At 39.0% G+C, this 14,310-nt stretch overlaps 1 protein-coding gene across 1 annotated transcript in view; it reads right to left on the bottom strand.

The window, feature by feature from the left end:
• The window catches only part of Col14a1 (collagen type XIV alpha 1 chain), a 163,305-nt gene that overhangs the window by 62,578 nt on the left and 86,417 nt on the right, over window positions 1-14,310 (bottom strand). Inside the window, exons 25-33 of the mRNA XM_051202657.1 lie at window positions 11,833-11,972; window positions 10,257-10,380; window positions 9,816-9,959; window positions 8,727-8,891; window positions 8,437-8,475; window positions 5,957-6,095; window positions 5,076-5,218; window positions 3,174-3,283; window positions 1,209-1,367 (exon numbers count right to left, since the gene is read on the bottom strand). Of these exons, the coding sequence (XP_051058614.1) occupies window positions 1,209-1,367; window positions 3,174-3,283; window positions 5,076-5,218; window positions 5,957-6,095; window positions 8,437-8,475; window positions 8,727-8,891; window positions 9,816-9,959; window positions 10,257-10,380; window positions 11,833-11,972 (1,163 nt within the window). The remainder of the gene's footprint in view (window positions 1-1,208; window positions 1,368-3,173; window positions 3,284-5,075; window positions 5,219-5,956; window positions 6,096-8,436; window positions 8,476-8,726; window positions 8,892-9,815; window positions 9,960-10,256; window positions 10,381-11,832; window positions 11,973-14,310) is intronic.

A 14,310-nucleotide genomic window follows, 5' to 3' on the forward strand; every position in this document is an offset into this window, starting at 1 on the left:
ATGTCCATAGAGTATATGATTACCCATGCTGTAATTTGAAACACAATTGCTATAAAGTTATAATTATTAAATACAAATAGGGGAGAATATGACTTGTATAAGAGATTGCAGTCAATGCCACACATAGGGTCTATTCTAGAAAACACCTTTTAAAGAAAGAAATTATGCAAACCAAATAGTCTGGTACTAGGAATGTAGCTCAGTTGGAGATCTTTGCCTGATATTCATTCACAAGGTCCTAGGTTCAAGCCTCTGGATCACAAACAAAACCCTACTAGGAAACAGTCCATTTCTGTTCATGATCCAGCAAGTGTTGTTGGGCCCTTAGTCTGCCTGTATGATGTGTTAGACACTGTGATGGTTTTTAAAGGTAACCCAGGGTGTTGCTTTGTTTTAGAGGATTTATACTGTCTATGTTGTTATTCTTGCATTTGTTGATCCAGCGTATTCTTACTTTGTTAAGGATGTATTTTTACACTCTCTGGAAAGCAGTTTCTGGTGTTATATAAAGAAGGAATATAGACAAGAATAGTCAGAGTTCTTTTAAAATACATTAGTAGTTCTAGAATGGCTCAATTGAGAGCACACTACTAATTAGCTGTGAGTGCATGCTGTTAAAATGAAACCCTATATAAGCCATTCTTTTTTCTTTTTGTGGGTAGTGAAAGGAATGTGATTTCTGTGCCAATTAAAGTCTCCCAGACTTAAATTCCATTTTATTAGTATAAAATTTATTTCAGAAGGATTCATAATTAAATAGTAAACTTCATGTTATGGATAACAATAATAGTTTTAAAATACACAAATGAGAGGCATATACCACTTTCCTAGGTATAATGTTCAAAAACTTTGTAAGGATTTGTATTTTCTTGCATAAATTAGGACATGTAGAGTTCTGAATTCCGACAACAAACTACTTATGTCACAAATAAGGTACTGAAGATTATAATATTCAAATCTTAAAATGCACTTAGATAATTAACCAGCCTAGTACCTGAAGCATTCTCTTTATAATATACCAGAAGTTCACTGCCTTGAACATCCATGTTTGTTTGAAGAGTAACCATTTATTTATATGTCTGTCTATTCACTTATCTATCCACCCACCCACCCATCCATCCATCTCATTACAACATCCCCTCCAATGAGAATAGCTGCATGTATTTTCCCTCTGACAGGCACTCAGTTTCACTTCCGTATCTACTTACTGGTGCAGAGTTTCCATTGGGTCCTCTTGACCTGACCATTCTCCCCAGGACTTCCACGCCGTCCAATGTGATATTGGCTGATGCGTTGATTGCCTTCTGGCCCACTTCCTTACAGTCAACAACCACTTTGGCCAAAGTCTTGCTGATAACAACATGGAGCTAGGTAAAAGAAAAGAAGTTTCAGGAAGTCCTATGCAGGGAGACATATCAACCAATTTGTGTAACGATAACTCATCATTAAAAAGTACAGAGAAGGGAGGGCATTCTGTCTCTGTGACTTCTCTAGGCCTTTTCTGTGACTGTTCAACATTCAAGGATCATCTCTACAAAATACCCCCTTTGACATGACTTGAAAATGACCCACTTTTTTATTAGAGATTTTAGTTTACTTTAACTGGTGTTTTAAGTTAGCATGCAAAGTATCGTGTGTTATTATGGAATTTTATGTCATTGCAGTTAGTTCTAATTCATTTCCCTCCCTCATTGTCTTTCCCTATTTTTCCTACCTCCCTGCAGCTAGAGTCACAAGAGTGAAGGACATTTTCTTAAGGGAGAAGGATTCGGGAAGTATATTTTATACCCAAAATGTAACTGATTATTAGAGCCAACTAATGATCAATAAAGGATGAAAGTATTTATTCAATTGTAATGCTTTGAACAAATACAGTCTGATCTGTGAGAATTGGACTTTCATTAACATCTTCGGCCAGCAGTTGTATGCTGCATCAGTTTACCAATGGCCTCTCTGTTTATTCTGTTTAGCTCTAGTGACACATAAGCTAGAAGGAAGTATCTCTTTAGATAGCTTTTAAATGTTTTAGAGGTTTAAACATTTAAAGCCAATCATTAACAAATCTCTCCTGTAGCTGCTTGAGTTCTGGTTAGGGAAATAAAGCCTTACATTACCGAAGACACAAAAAGAGTCCCTTAAAGTGAGAACACAAGGTCATGTCTCAGCCACAGGTTATGATGAAAATGACTCTTTTAACATAGATGGATATTGTAAATGCCTTTCATCTCCCTTACAGTTTTCCCTGGCTGCCTTGCAATATACTCTACACAACCAAGAAAAGCATCATACCATGATTCCAATGAAATTCAAAGAACTGTTAATGGAAGTTTTGATTAGTAAACCTCCACTTGCCCCCCCACCCGCCACACACATACTTTTCAGATAGGTATGTAATCCTATCAAACAAGAAAAAAAGTAAGTTTTCATAATCATTCTTAATTATAGTATGCAGTAAAGATACAATAAACAAACAAACAAAAAAACATAAAATTACAATTGGCCAGGGAGAACTTTCTGAGTGTGTGTGTCTATATGTCCATGTGTCTGTGTGTCTGTCTGTATACATGTTCCAAAACATGTGTGTATTGTCAGAGAACAACTTTGTGAAGCTGGTTTTCTCCTTCCATTTTTCATATGTGTTGCAGGGATCAAAGTCAGATCATTAATCTTGCAGTATCTGGCACTAAGTGTATTTACCAACTAAGCTGTGTCACCAACCCAGCCAGCAATCTTTACTACATCACACATAATACAGCAAATGAGCACTGGTTTAATTGGGAATGCAGCGCTTTCTCTTCAGAGAGGAACTCTGGGCCAAGTCGATCAATATGCCCTAGAGTGCCCGCTATGAGTGTCCATTCCAGTGTCCCATCTTAGAATCTTGAGTGTCACTATCAAGTCCTGGAGGAAGTAATTCTCACTCCAGTTAAATTCTGAAACCCAAAGCTCCATCAATTTCAAGAAATGTATTTATGAACTGGGTATAGTGGAGCATTCCTTTAATCCCAGCACTAAGGGGGCAGAGGCTGGTGTATCTCTAAGTGTTTGAGTTCCAGGTCAGCCAGGGCTATATAGACAGACTCTATCAAAAATCAAAATTTTACACACACACACTTACTTTTCCTTTTCCTAATTGGAATTGATGGGTACATTATACAAAGAGTCTCACATACCTTGTGAAAGCTTCCATAGAACATTTTCCTGATGTCAGGTCCTTCAAAAGTGACAGTTTGAAAATCTCCAGTATAGTCATAGTTGAAATAAGTTAGAGTTTTCCCACCATCTAGTCAAATAAAGAAAAGCCAAAATATTTCAGAAGTAACTTAAATTGGTGAATAACTTTTTCCTGAAATTCAGCTTGACAGAAAATAGTGGATTCATCATTTTGAAAACATGTCAAAAACAAACTGAACAGTCCTCGGGTTGTTACAAGCTTTCAGGTGGCTAAAGTACTTAATGCCATGTAATGATGGAGAGAACAGAAACCCATATGCCCCCTTCTCTTACACCTCTTTGCCTAAACTCTTAACCTCTTGAGAAAGGTCATCAAAGCTTAGAGTAAAAGAAGATAATAAGAGAGGACATTATCAATAAATATTAGGAAAGGAAAACTAGGCACATTGTCTTATAGACACCAACTTTCCCAGGAAATGACATATTACCATACTGATGTCTCTTTTGTTATGAACAAATGAAAACTTCCTAATCTTCCGGCCTTTGTCTTACAAGGAATTTTCATTATTAAAAGTAAACACACTTTTTTTTCCTCAACAGTGCTTTAGTTACACTAAAATTTAATTTTCTTTAGTTTTGAGTGAACATTCTGACCAAAAGCAATCTAGGGGAAGGAAGAGTTTATTTAAGCTTTCGGGTTACAAGTACACCATTAAACTCAAGGCAAGAACCTAAAGTCAAGCCTTTTTACTATTCCACCCAACTGAAGAGACAGCAGGAAACATGGAAGATGCTACTTGGTGGTTCGTTGGCAGACTCATACTTACCTATCTTTCTTATATAGTACGGGCCCACCTGTGTAGGCAAGGTCCTGCCAGCAGTGGACTGGAACTTCCTAGGTAAATTAGCAATCAAAAGACTCCCCCACAGACATACCCACAGGCCAGTCCAGTCTGGGAAGTTCCTTATTTGAGACTCCCTTGTCATGTGACCTTGTGCTATGTCAAATCAACTACTAAAACTAACTAGGACAAGGAACAAAATCACTTTAGTCATTTTAAGACATCTTTATTTTTAAGCCAAAGTGTATAATGGAGTTAATGACTTAACCCCTTTCAGTCTGTAGATCCTTCTTAGTTTCAATATCAATGCAAAAGGATTTCCCCATATTGTTTGATTGTTGATTAACTTCCATACACTTCCCATTGCTTGGAAATCAGAAACTAATCTCCTTATTCAATTGTTTGAGCCAGTAAGTAGAAATACCATTCAGGGTTTGGTTTGTGGCTTCATTCTAATATGAGACTCACTAAACTCTGTGAGCATCATGTGTTACACTTCCCAGAAGGATGGGAGGAAGTTTCCCTGGCTGGTTCCTCCCCAAATTTCCAGCCTCCACTAATTATAGATTCCCGGCATCTGAACACACTCACACTTCTCACTTTCTCCAGGATACAACTTGATAGCACACACACAACTTGCAAATTTACACTCTATCCCAGAATTCTTTCCAAATACAATGCTGCCAAATAGGCCTCGTTTATGGAATATAAAATAGGCATATGTATTTATCGTACCCATGACCAATAATTTGACTTCTGATCCTACCTCTGCAAACAACTCTGCCCCCAATTTTGCTCTGCCTGCAGTATCTCTGGTAGAAACTGCTTGTCTTATTTCACCTTGCTTACCATCATCTGAGCCTAATGCTGGCACAAAGCAGAAACTCACTGAGAATTTCTTGAAAGAATGGGTTAATAAGAGAATGAATCAATGATTTCATAACTCATTGCTCGTCGTTTATACGTTCCATAAGTTATGTTGCAACATGAAGTGGTAAGAGGGCATGCCGCGTGCATTATCATGCGTACAGAAAATGCTACACATATAAACATACTTACTGTCTAAAATAATCCCAACCAGTGGGTCAGAATTTTTATTCAAAATCTCCCAAAGAGCAAATGGCTCGTGTGGAGTGTCAGGAAGGATCCGGAACAGGAAACTCATTGTATAGTCAGAAGGCAGTCCTTCCGGGTGCAGATACCTTATAGTGGAATGAAAACAATGCCTTACTGTGGCTTTCCTGAAGAAGTCATGCTGTTCTCCACATTCGGGGAGTTTCCCCATTCCCACCTCCCAGTTCACATTGGCAATGCTTGGATTTCAGACACACACCACTGAATCCATCTTCCACATGAGTCCCAGGCATCCGGACTCAGCTCATCAGGCTTTCATAACAAACACACTTATCAGCTCCATTCTCCCTGCCCCATCTGTGGATTTTACTTCAAGTCATTGGTGTCTCTGAGTTTTCATTTCAAAGTTTCAGAGCTGTTCAGGGGCTTAAGACTTAGCATAAATCAGGATTTAGAAAACACGTGGTCCACTGAATTACTATGCAAGAAGCATGGATGAAATTATGCTAAACTTCACCCCGAATTATAGGATGGGGCCTGATGTTTTATGTTAATTCTTCAAAAATTTTATGTTCTCTGTATGGATGTTTTGCTTGCATGAAGATCTGTGCAACACATGCATGCCTATTGCCCAGAAGGGCCAGAAGAGGTCCTCTGGAAGAGCAGCTAGTGCTCTTAACTGCTGGCTCAGCTACGTTTTTAGCCACAGGGTTGTTTTTAAATAAAGAGCTATAAATATAATTTGCTCTAAATATCATAGAAAATCTTACTATAAACTATTACCATAAATTACAAATTGACATTGTTTTTATATTGGGATTTAATAAATATATGATTAACTTTAGCATGTTGCAAGGAAAACATACTTGGTTGGCTGGGAAACCAGAGCATCTTTGTGGATTTGATAACACGGGAACAAATTGAAGGTACCAGGTTCCATAGACACTCCTTCCACTGCAGAAAAGTCCTTTTCAACCAAACCAAACATCTCCATCATCTTAAATCCTAAGAGGATGAGAGGGATATAAGAACAAACAGGAACTTAATTTTTTAAAAATTTCTACTAAATATTTAAAAACAGGGAGCTGGATCCCAATCAAGCATTAATAAATATTTCTATTTAAAGCGTTGTGATAATGGTGGATTGATTTTGGTAGGATGGTTATTTTTACTATATTAATCCTACTGATGCATGAGCATGGGAGATCATTCCATCTTCTGGTATCTTCTTCAATTTCATTTTGCAATGGCTTAAAATTTTTACCATACAAGGTGTTGTTCACTATCTATAGAAAGGCTACTGATTTTTTTTTGAGTTAATTTTGTATCTAACTACTTTGATAAAAGTGTTTATCAGCTTCAGGAGTTTCCTGTTGGAATTTTTAGGTCCTTATATATGCAATAATATCACCTACAAATAAAGATACTTTGACGTCTTCCCTTCCTATTTGCATCCCTTTGATCTCCTTAAGTGTTCAATAAGCAAGTTACAATTCTCCTAACAACAGAGGTTAATATAGAGCAAGGGACTATGGAGTAAAAATGGATCTTGAAAGGGAAAATAGGATGGTTGGATGGATGGGGAGGGGGACAGAAAGGGGGGATTGAATGCGGAAGACAAGGGAAGAAGGATGCAAGGGAGTGAATATGAAGAGGAACGGCTAAAAGTAAGGATCATTTGAGGAGTCATGCTGAAACTTAGTGCAGTAGAAGTTTCCTAAAAATATATATGTGTATGAAGGTAATCTAAGTAAAATCACTAAGGGGAGACAGAGTCCCACCTGGAAATCTCTTATAACTGAATAAAACTTCCAGTATCAGGAATAGATATCAACTAATTGAGATGGCAGCCAAAGTGCCCCCACAGAAAACCCCAAAACTACCCAACTATTGCCAAGGCCATTGGTTGCTCTCCATAAACTGACATAAACGCCCTATTGTTGAACATAACACCTACACAAATCACTGAACATGGAGCTGGTGTCTACCTAGAGCCTTCGCCCCTATGGACTAGTGTCCATGGTCCTGGAACATACTCTGCATGCTGCCAATGAAGAAAGGTAAACTCCAACCCAGCTACAAAACCTTTGGCTACAGGGATGACCAGCCTGAAAGATCTGTTAGTGCAATAGGGTTGCAAGGCTTGTGGAAGTAACCAGCCAATATATGATTGGATTTAAGGCTTGCTAGGGACATTGCTTGCTAGGAACCTGAAACTAGATAGAGACCTAGAAGAAAATGAAATACTGCTGCTCTACTGAGCATAAAATGACTCCTATCAACATTCTGCTATCCTCATAAATCCATGCCTTGCTCAGCCATCACCAGAGAAGCTTCCTCTTACAGTAGATGGGAACAAATGCAGAGACCCACAGCCAGATAATGTACAGAAGAAGGTGAGAGACCTTAGAACACTCAGTCTAAATGGGACATCTCTATCAAATACCTCCCCTGAGGAGGGCTCAGGGAATCCTAGGGGCAAGGAGAAGGAAAGATTCTAAGAGCCAGAGAGGATGAAGGACACCAAGGAAACAAAGCTTTCTAAACACAGCAGGACTAGCACACATATGAACTCATAGAGACTGTGGCACCAAGCTCATGGCCTGCATGGGTCTTAACCAGATGGGGTCCCAGCACTGAGAGAGGAGAACACACACCTCAGTCCCTAGCCCAGAAGCTATCTATAATTTATAACCACTCCCAAGTGAAAAATTCAGTTTCTCCAATGGAGTCTCACTGGCCCTCATGCTCAACAGTAGATGCCAAAACACAAAAGGAACTCAGTGGTATCGCTAGTGGCATCGCTGGAGGTTCTTTGTCTTATGTCTTATCATATCTGGGCCTTTTTTTAAAAGCCTTACAAGTCCTTTGCGCATATATATATATATATATATATATGTGTGTGTGTGTGTGTGTGTGTGTGTATACATATACATATACATATACATATACATATACATATACATATACATATACATATACATATACATATATATATATATATATATTTCTGTTTTTATGGGAATCCTGTGTGTGCAATCATGTGTATCTCTAAATCTATATGTGTTTCTTGTGCTGTGTCTCTGGCTTTTTCTCATATTTGTTTGTTTTGCCCTATTTGTCCTTGTTTGTTTGTTTTTGTGATTTTATTTTATTACCATTCTTTAGATGCCTCTTTTTTTCTCACAAGAGACAGAAACAGTGTGGGAAATAGTGTGGCTATCACATGGGAGGGTAGAAGGGGATCTCAGAGAAGTTGAGGAATGGAAACCTTAATCAGAATATATCATATGAAAAAACTTTATTTTTAATAAAAAAAAAAGGTAAAAAATGTGACAATGCATACCTGCAAGATCAATTCCATCCTTGTGCACCACTGGACAGGCTGAAAAACAAAGCAAGCAATGTAAAAGCTTAGTTCCTGTATCTTCCAAATACATGGTTTCATTGCTGAGGACACAGGGAATGAATACGTTTACATCATATGCTGAAGCCCATATGTGACTTAACACCATGATAAATAGCCCTGGGAGTCAACAGTCCTTCCTCAGCCCTAGATGGGACTCCCTATTTAGCCAGTATTAGATATTTCAGATTTCAAATAACACCCAGGAATACAGATTCAAAAGAACTAACTTGCTGATGCGGTTTCACAGACAAAAGTAATTAATTCATCTTCAATTTTCTTGAAGGCATCAAAGTCATCCACAAAGAAGACATGCCGTGAGCTAGGTTTGCTGCCAATCCGAACCAACTCCGAGTAGTCAGCATCAGCCACACCGATGGCAAAGATGTTGTAACCTGTGAGCGACACATGGCAGACTTTTGATTACTTAAAGCTTCACCAAATACAGACAATGCAAGATGCTAGATGCCCAGATGTTTAAATTGTGCTCGTGTAGGAAGCCCAGGAGGAGTGGCTAATTTGTTTCTTACCATTCACCAGAATTCTTCATGTGCATATTTCCTTACATGAAAACTACTTCATTATCCCCTCAAGAAATTTTCCATTAAAACAAACAAAAACTCAACAAAGCGAAAGCCCCAGTTGGTGAATAAGCCAGAATGGTTCCCATTTGATAATATATTTATAGTTGTGCATTTTTAACAGTTATTCTGACATCTGTAGCATGAGGTGCTATTTAAGCCGTAATGGTTTGTTTGTGTTTTTCCCCCTTCAGAGATACAGCTTAAGGTCTAGCAGAAACTCAAGTCACTATGTGAAAACTGGTGCTGAAGTATTAAGTACTGTTGCTAAGCATATCATCTTTCCTGTGACAAGATTTCCTGATGACAGCCATTTAAGGGAGAAGGGGTCACGGTCCATCACAGCAGGGATGTTAGAGCAAAGCAGTCTGAGGGAACTGGTCACATTGCATCCATCATTATGCACACATGCTAATGCCCAGCGCACTCTCTCATCTTCCGGGTCAAGGCTCAGTCCATGAGACGGCACTGCCCCTGAGCAGTATGGGCCTCCCACCTCCATTAACCATAGCAAGAAAACCCCCAACAAGCATGCCTACATGCTATCCTAATCCCCCTCACAGGCACACCCACCCGCCAACCTAATCCCATCACAGGCAGACCCAAAGAATTGTAAATACAGCAATTTTTAAAATCCATATGATCCACTAGGGGATATTTAATTAAGCTGATAGGAATGTGTGCTTGGTGCCAGTATTGTTCTCAGTAGCCATGATGGTGCGTATACGTGAACCTTACCATCTGCCTGCATCTCCCTGGAGATTTTATTGACATCATCTTGTGATCTTCCATCGGTTATAACCACGATAACCTTCGGGATGCCTCTCCTCGTACCTGACTCTGCAGTGAATAAGGTATCGCGAACGTGCTTGATAGCTTTTCCTGAAACAAGGAATCAACAGTTCCGTTCCACAGCTCCACATGCTTCCACAGACAGAAACGGGGTGGAGCAGCGGCCTAACATCAAGGAAACATTATTGTGTCTTGGGAGCTGAGGCTGCCATGCAAGGGAAAGTACCAAAAGAAAAAAACACGCCTCATAACAAAAGTCATCCTGAAGCTTTTTATGATGATAATGAGCTTTGGCTGGACTTTGTTTTGTCAGTGTTTGTCTGTCTGGGTCTCACTGTGAGCTTTCCCTGGGCATTGTTTTGTCAATGCTGTCTGTTTGGATCTTACCTGTTTTAGTATTTCCTCCTTTGTAGGAAATGTGTCTGATTGCATCAAGAAGTGTCTCCTTGGTTTTGTAAGCATCAAGTTTGAATTCTGTTCTGGGGTCATCAGTGAACTGAACCATTGCCACCTGGAAATAGAGGGTGTATCCACTTTTACACAGGTAGGGACTTCCACAAGGTCAGACACAGTAGCACAGTATCACCCGTCATTTAAATTTCTTCCTTAACCCAATCCTTCCATTAAATTTTCATAGAGGTTAAATATCAAATTTGGAGGCAAACTGAATTTCAAGTTATAGGTACATATTAAGAGCTAGAATTAAAAAAAAAAATCTTTCTAATGGTTGTAGCACTCTTACAACTCAGTTTAACAAGCAAAAAAATTGACCTCCTAAATATGGTAACTGGATGGGCTAATGGGGAGGGTGTCCTTCTATATATATGTTTCTTTTATTGGTTGATCAATAAAACACTGCTTGGCCAATAGCCGACAGAGGCAAGAAGATAGGCAGGGCTAGGAGATGAGGAGAATTCTGGGAAAGGCAGGTGGAGTGGTGCAGAGAAAGGACCCCATGTAGAACACAAAGGAGTAACAGGTCCAGGCATTCTCCGGTAAGCTGAGACCACAAGGAAATACATAGATTTATAGAAATTGGTTAATAATTAAGAGACAGCTAGCCAGTAAGAATCCCTAGCCATTGGCCAAAAGTTTAATAATTAATTTAATAATTAATATGTCTTTGTGTGCTTATTTGTGGCTGAAGTGGCGGTGGGACCTCGCAGGATAAGAAAATTATAGCAACAATTGGCTACAGAACCATGGCTGCATTCTTTATAAAGAGCTTCCTATGATACAAATATGAAGTAACTACTATGATTCCACCCAGTCTGCAAAGGAGGAAATAGGCACAGGGTCAAGTTCAAAAGCAAACAGCTGAAGTCAAGTACATTCTATTTCAAAATCTGTGATCTGTCTCATTGCTGCATGAATCTTTCTACCTTAATTTCCTACAAGTTACTTCTACTCCTGTGGTACTATGGGATAGTTTTGAGTTGATTGCTTCATTTTTCTCTGAAAAATAAATTATGGATATATGTTGCATGGATGAAATAGGTTCATATTCTGTGTGATCCTTAGAAATGTGTGACTGTGACCTGGCCTCTGATTTTTCAAGATTGCCATGCCTTTCAGGGCAGGGAAAATAGTATGTGTAAAGAAATACTCTGCCTTAATACACAATGCATACCACCCACAATGCCCTTCCTACCATCTTTAATTTGCTAATCTCAATAGCTCTTGGAGGGATGTCCAACCTTTTGATGTCGCAATATGAGACTGTCTCCTACAAACGAATTTGCCTGCATCAACACAATCCTAGATATATGTATACATGAGCAACAGGTTAGACACACCTATAAGGATTAGCCTTCCTTCTTCATAGTTCTTTGATTACATCCCATGACAGGTGGTCAAAGTAAGAAACTAAGAGATAATAACTCCTGAATGCATAGGATAATGTAATGCTGACTGGTTAACCTTACCGAATAGGATAATGTACCAGTTGGCTGGTTAACCTTACCTGAGTCCCATCTGCACCAATCTTGTCCAGCGCTCCCACAGTGCTATACAGAAAATTGATGATCTTATTGAAATTGTCATCTCCGATACTCCAGGATCCATCCACCATGAATACTAGGTCTGCCTTGGCAGCCTTACATACTGAAGACCAAGAAAACGTTTTGAGTCCGAGGTAAGAGAAAACACCATCTTTATCAAGCCAGAAGACAGGTAGCAGAAATTGTCGGGTAACTAAAGCTCTTTCCAAAAGGAAGAGCTTAAGCTATTAGGATCATCCATCCATGTTTCTAAAACTGTGTCACCAGTATTTCCCTTTCATGACCATTTATGACTGAGAACAGAGATGAGAATGAATCCAGCAGACACCACAAAGAATGAAAATGAGGAATAGGCGAAATGGAGGTGCAAAGGATATAGGGAGAGAAGCAAGCGGCGAGCACCATCTAACCACCATAGATAGGAAAGGAGTCTATGCAGTCACACTGTGTACCCTGTCATCTGCTTGTTGAGTCTGAGTTAACAGCAGAGGAGTCGAGCTCAGGAGGAAGACATGTGACACAGTGAACTCAGATAAACTACAATTTGGGTTGGAAACATGATGAAATAGTAGGGTGCCCACTCAGCATGCTCAAAACCTTCAGTTTGATTTCCCAGCACTGCATAGCACTGAGCACCGTGCCCCATGCCTACACATCTGGCATTGGAGAAGTACAGGCATGAGCTTCCCAAGTTCAAGGTCATTCTGGCTAATGAAAAATTTGATGACAGCCTAAGCTCCATGAGACACTGTCTTTAAAAAAAAAAAATCTGCTATTCATTGGGAATAAGCACAAACTTTAATTACTACATTACTCAAAAAAAATTTCCCTATGTCCTTTTATCATTGACTGACACATGTCAAAAACAAAAAATGTGCAATAATACCAGAAGAAGGCAGCCATCATCAGTAGTTAGGGCAGACAATAATACAACCAAAACCCTTCTCCATTGAGAGCCCCTTTTCAAAGTCCTCTTTGAGCTGTTTCTCGTGATCCAGTCTTATTTCTCTCTGTTAGTGTGGGTCATTGTTGAGTATAACTATGTTTTATAAGGAAGTCTGCAATTTGCTCTTCTGTAAGCTCAATTTTTTCATCTTAGTTCAGGTGCATACAAATTCTCTATGAGATAATTTGCCTTTCTCCTTTCTTAGAAGCAACACCCTGGCTACTATTGTAGCAACTTCACTCAAGGCAGTTGTCCATGAGGTTAAGATAAATTTTCTTCAAGTGACACCACACTCAGAGACAGTGAGGATCTGTGACTTACACGATTTGATAGACTCATGGTCTGACTCGAAAGTTGAAAAAGATTACAGGTCTTTTAATTATAATCAGGAAAGGGAATCATGTCTTCCATTTCCAAGCAAAGATGAAATAAACAGTAAGTTTTATCTTCGAAATGAAAGCCAAAATTATTTTAAATTTTATTAATGAAACATTGGCTAAGAATAAAAGAAAATTCATCAACATGCTTGAAGAAACTACATTTAGGATATATGAGACTGTGTTTTTAATTTTCTTGTTTAAGCCTTTTTTCTAATCTTAAATACTTGCCTAATAAATATTCAGTATGACTTTGATACTAATAATAATTTAAAAAAGACCTATACTATAGGTTTTCAAATAAGAAGTCCAGTAAAAGGTGTGGGATACCTTTCCTCAAGTTATTGTCAAAGGTGTTCTACAAATCTCCAAAACAATGCAGGCTATTCCCATTGCACTTGGGCTGCCCACCAGAACTTGGTGGTAAGAGACTATTGCTGAAGACGCCACATAGTTTGGCCAGAGGGCATGGAGAAGTCATATTTACACTGCCAGGAAGCTTCCTTCCTGATGACTATGTAAGCTGCATCAGAGGAAAAACATCAACATTTTTACCCAGCTGTGAATACTATGAACCATAATACTTGTGTATACATGTGTTCCTGCATGTGTATGTGTATGCACGCATATGTGTATGTATACGCCTGAGGTTGATGCTGGGCATTTTCTTCAATGACTTTCCAGCTGCAGAGTATTTCACTGAATCTGGAGCTTAAGCATGTCATTTTTGTTAGACTGTCTGGGCCCCAAGCTCCAACAATCTGCCCAAGGTTATGTATATCTTACTCAGCTTTTATGTTGGTGCTAGGGTCCAAACTCAGGTCTTCCAGACTTATGCAGTGAGAACTTTACCACCAGAGTCATCTCCCTGGCCCAAAGTTACCTTTCCTAAGCAGAGATTTTATTAGGTCACACTTCCCTTAAGTGAACAATTTGTACATCATAACTTTGTTGTTGGCACACAATTCCCTTAACAACTCTATCTGGACCCTCTTCTGTGAGTCTCACTAAAGCTTTGGTGGTCCCCCAAACACATTATGGACTTCGGTCACTCTATGACACTGAGAAATATTTATTCTGTTATTTATCTCTCAAGCTTGTTCAGAGATGAAATTTAT

Source organism: Phodopus roborovskii, unplaced genomic scaffold (assembly GCF_943737965.1).
Source record: "Phodopus roborovskii unplaced genomic scaffold, PHOROB, whole genome shotgun sequence".
Classification (NCBI taxonomy): domain Eukaryota; kingdom Metazoa; phylum Chordata; class Mammalia; order Rodentia; family Cricetidae; genus Phodopus; species Phodopus roborovskii.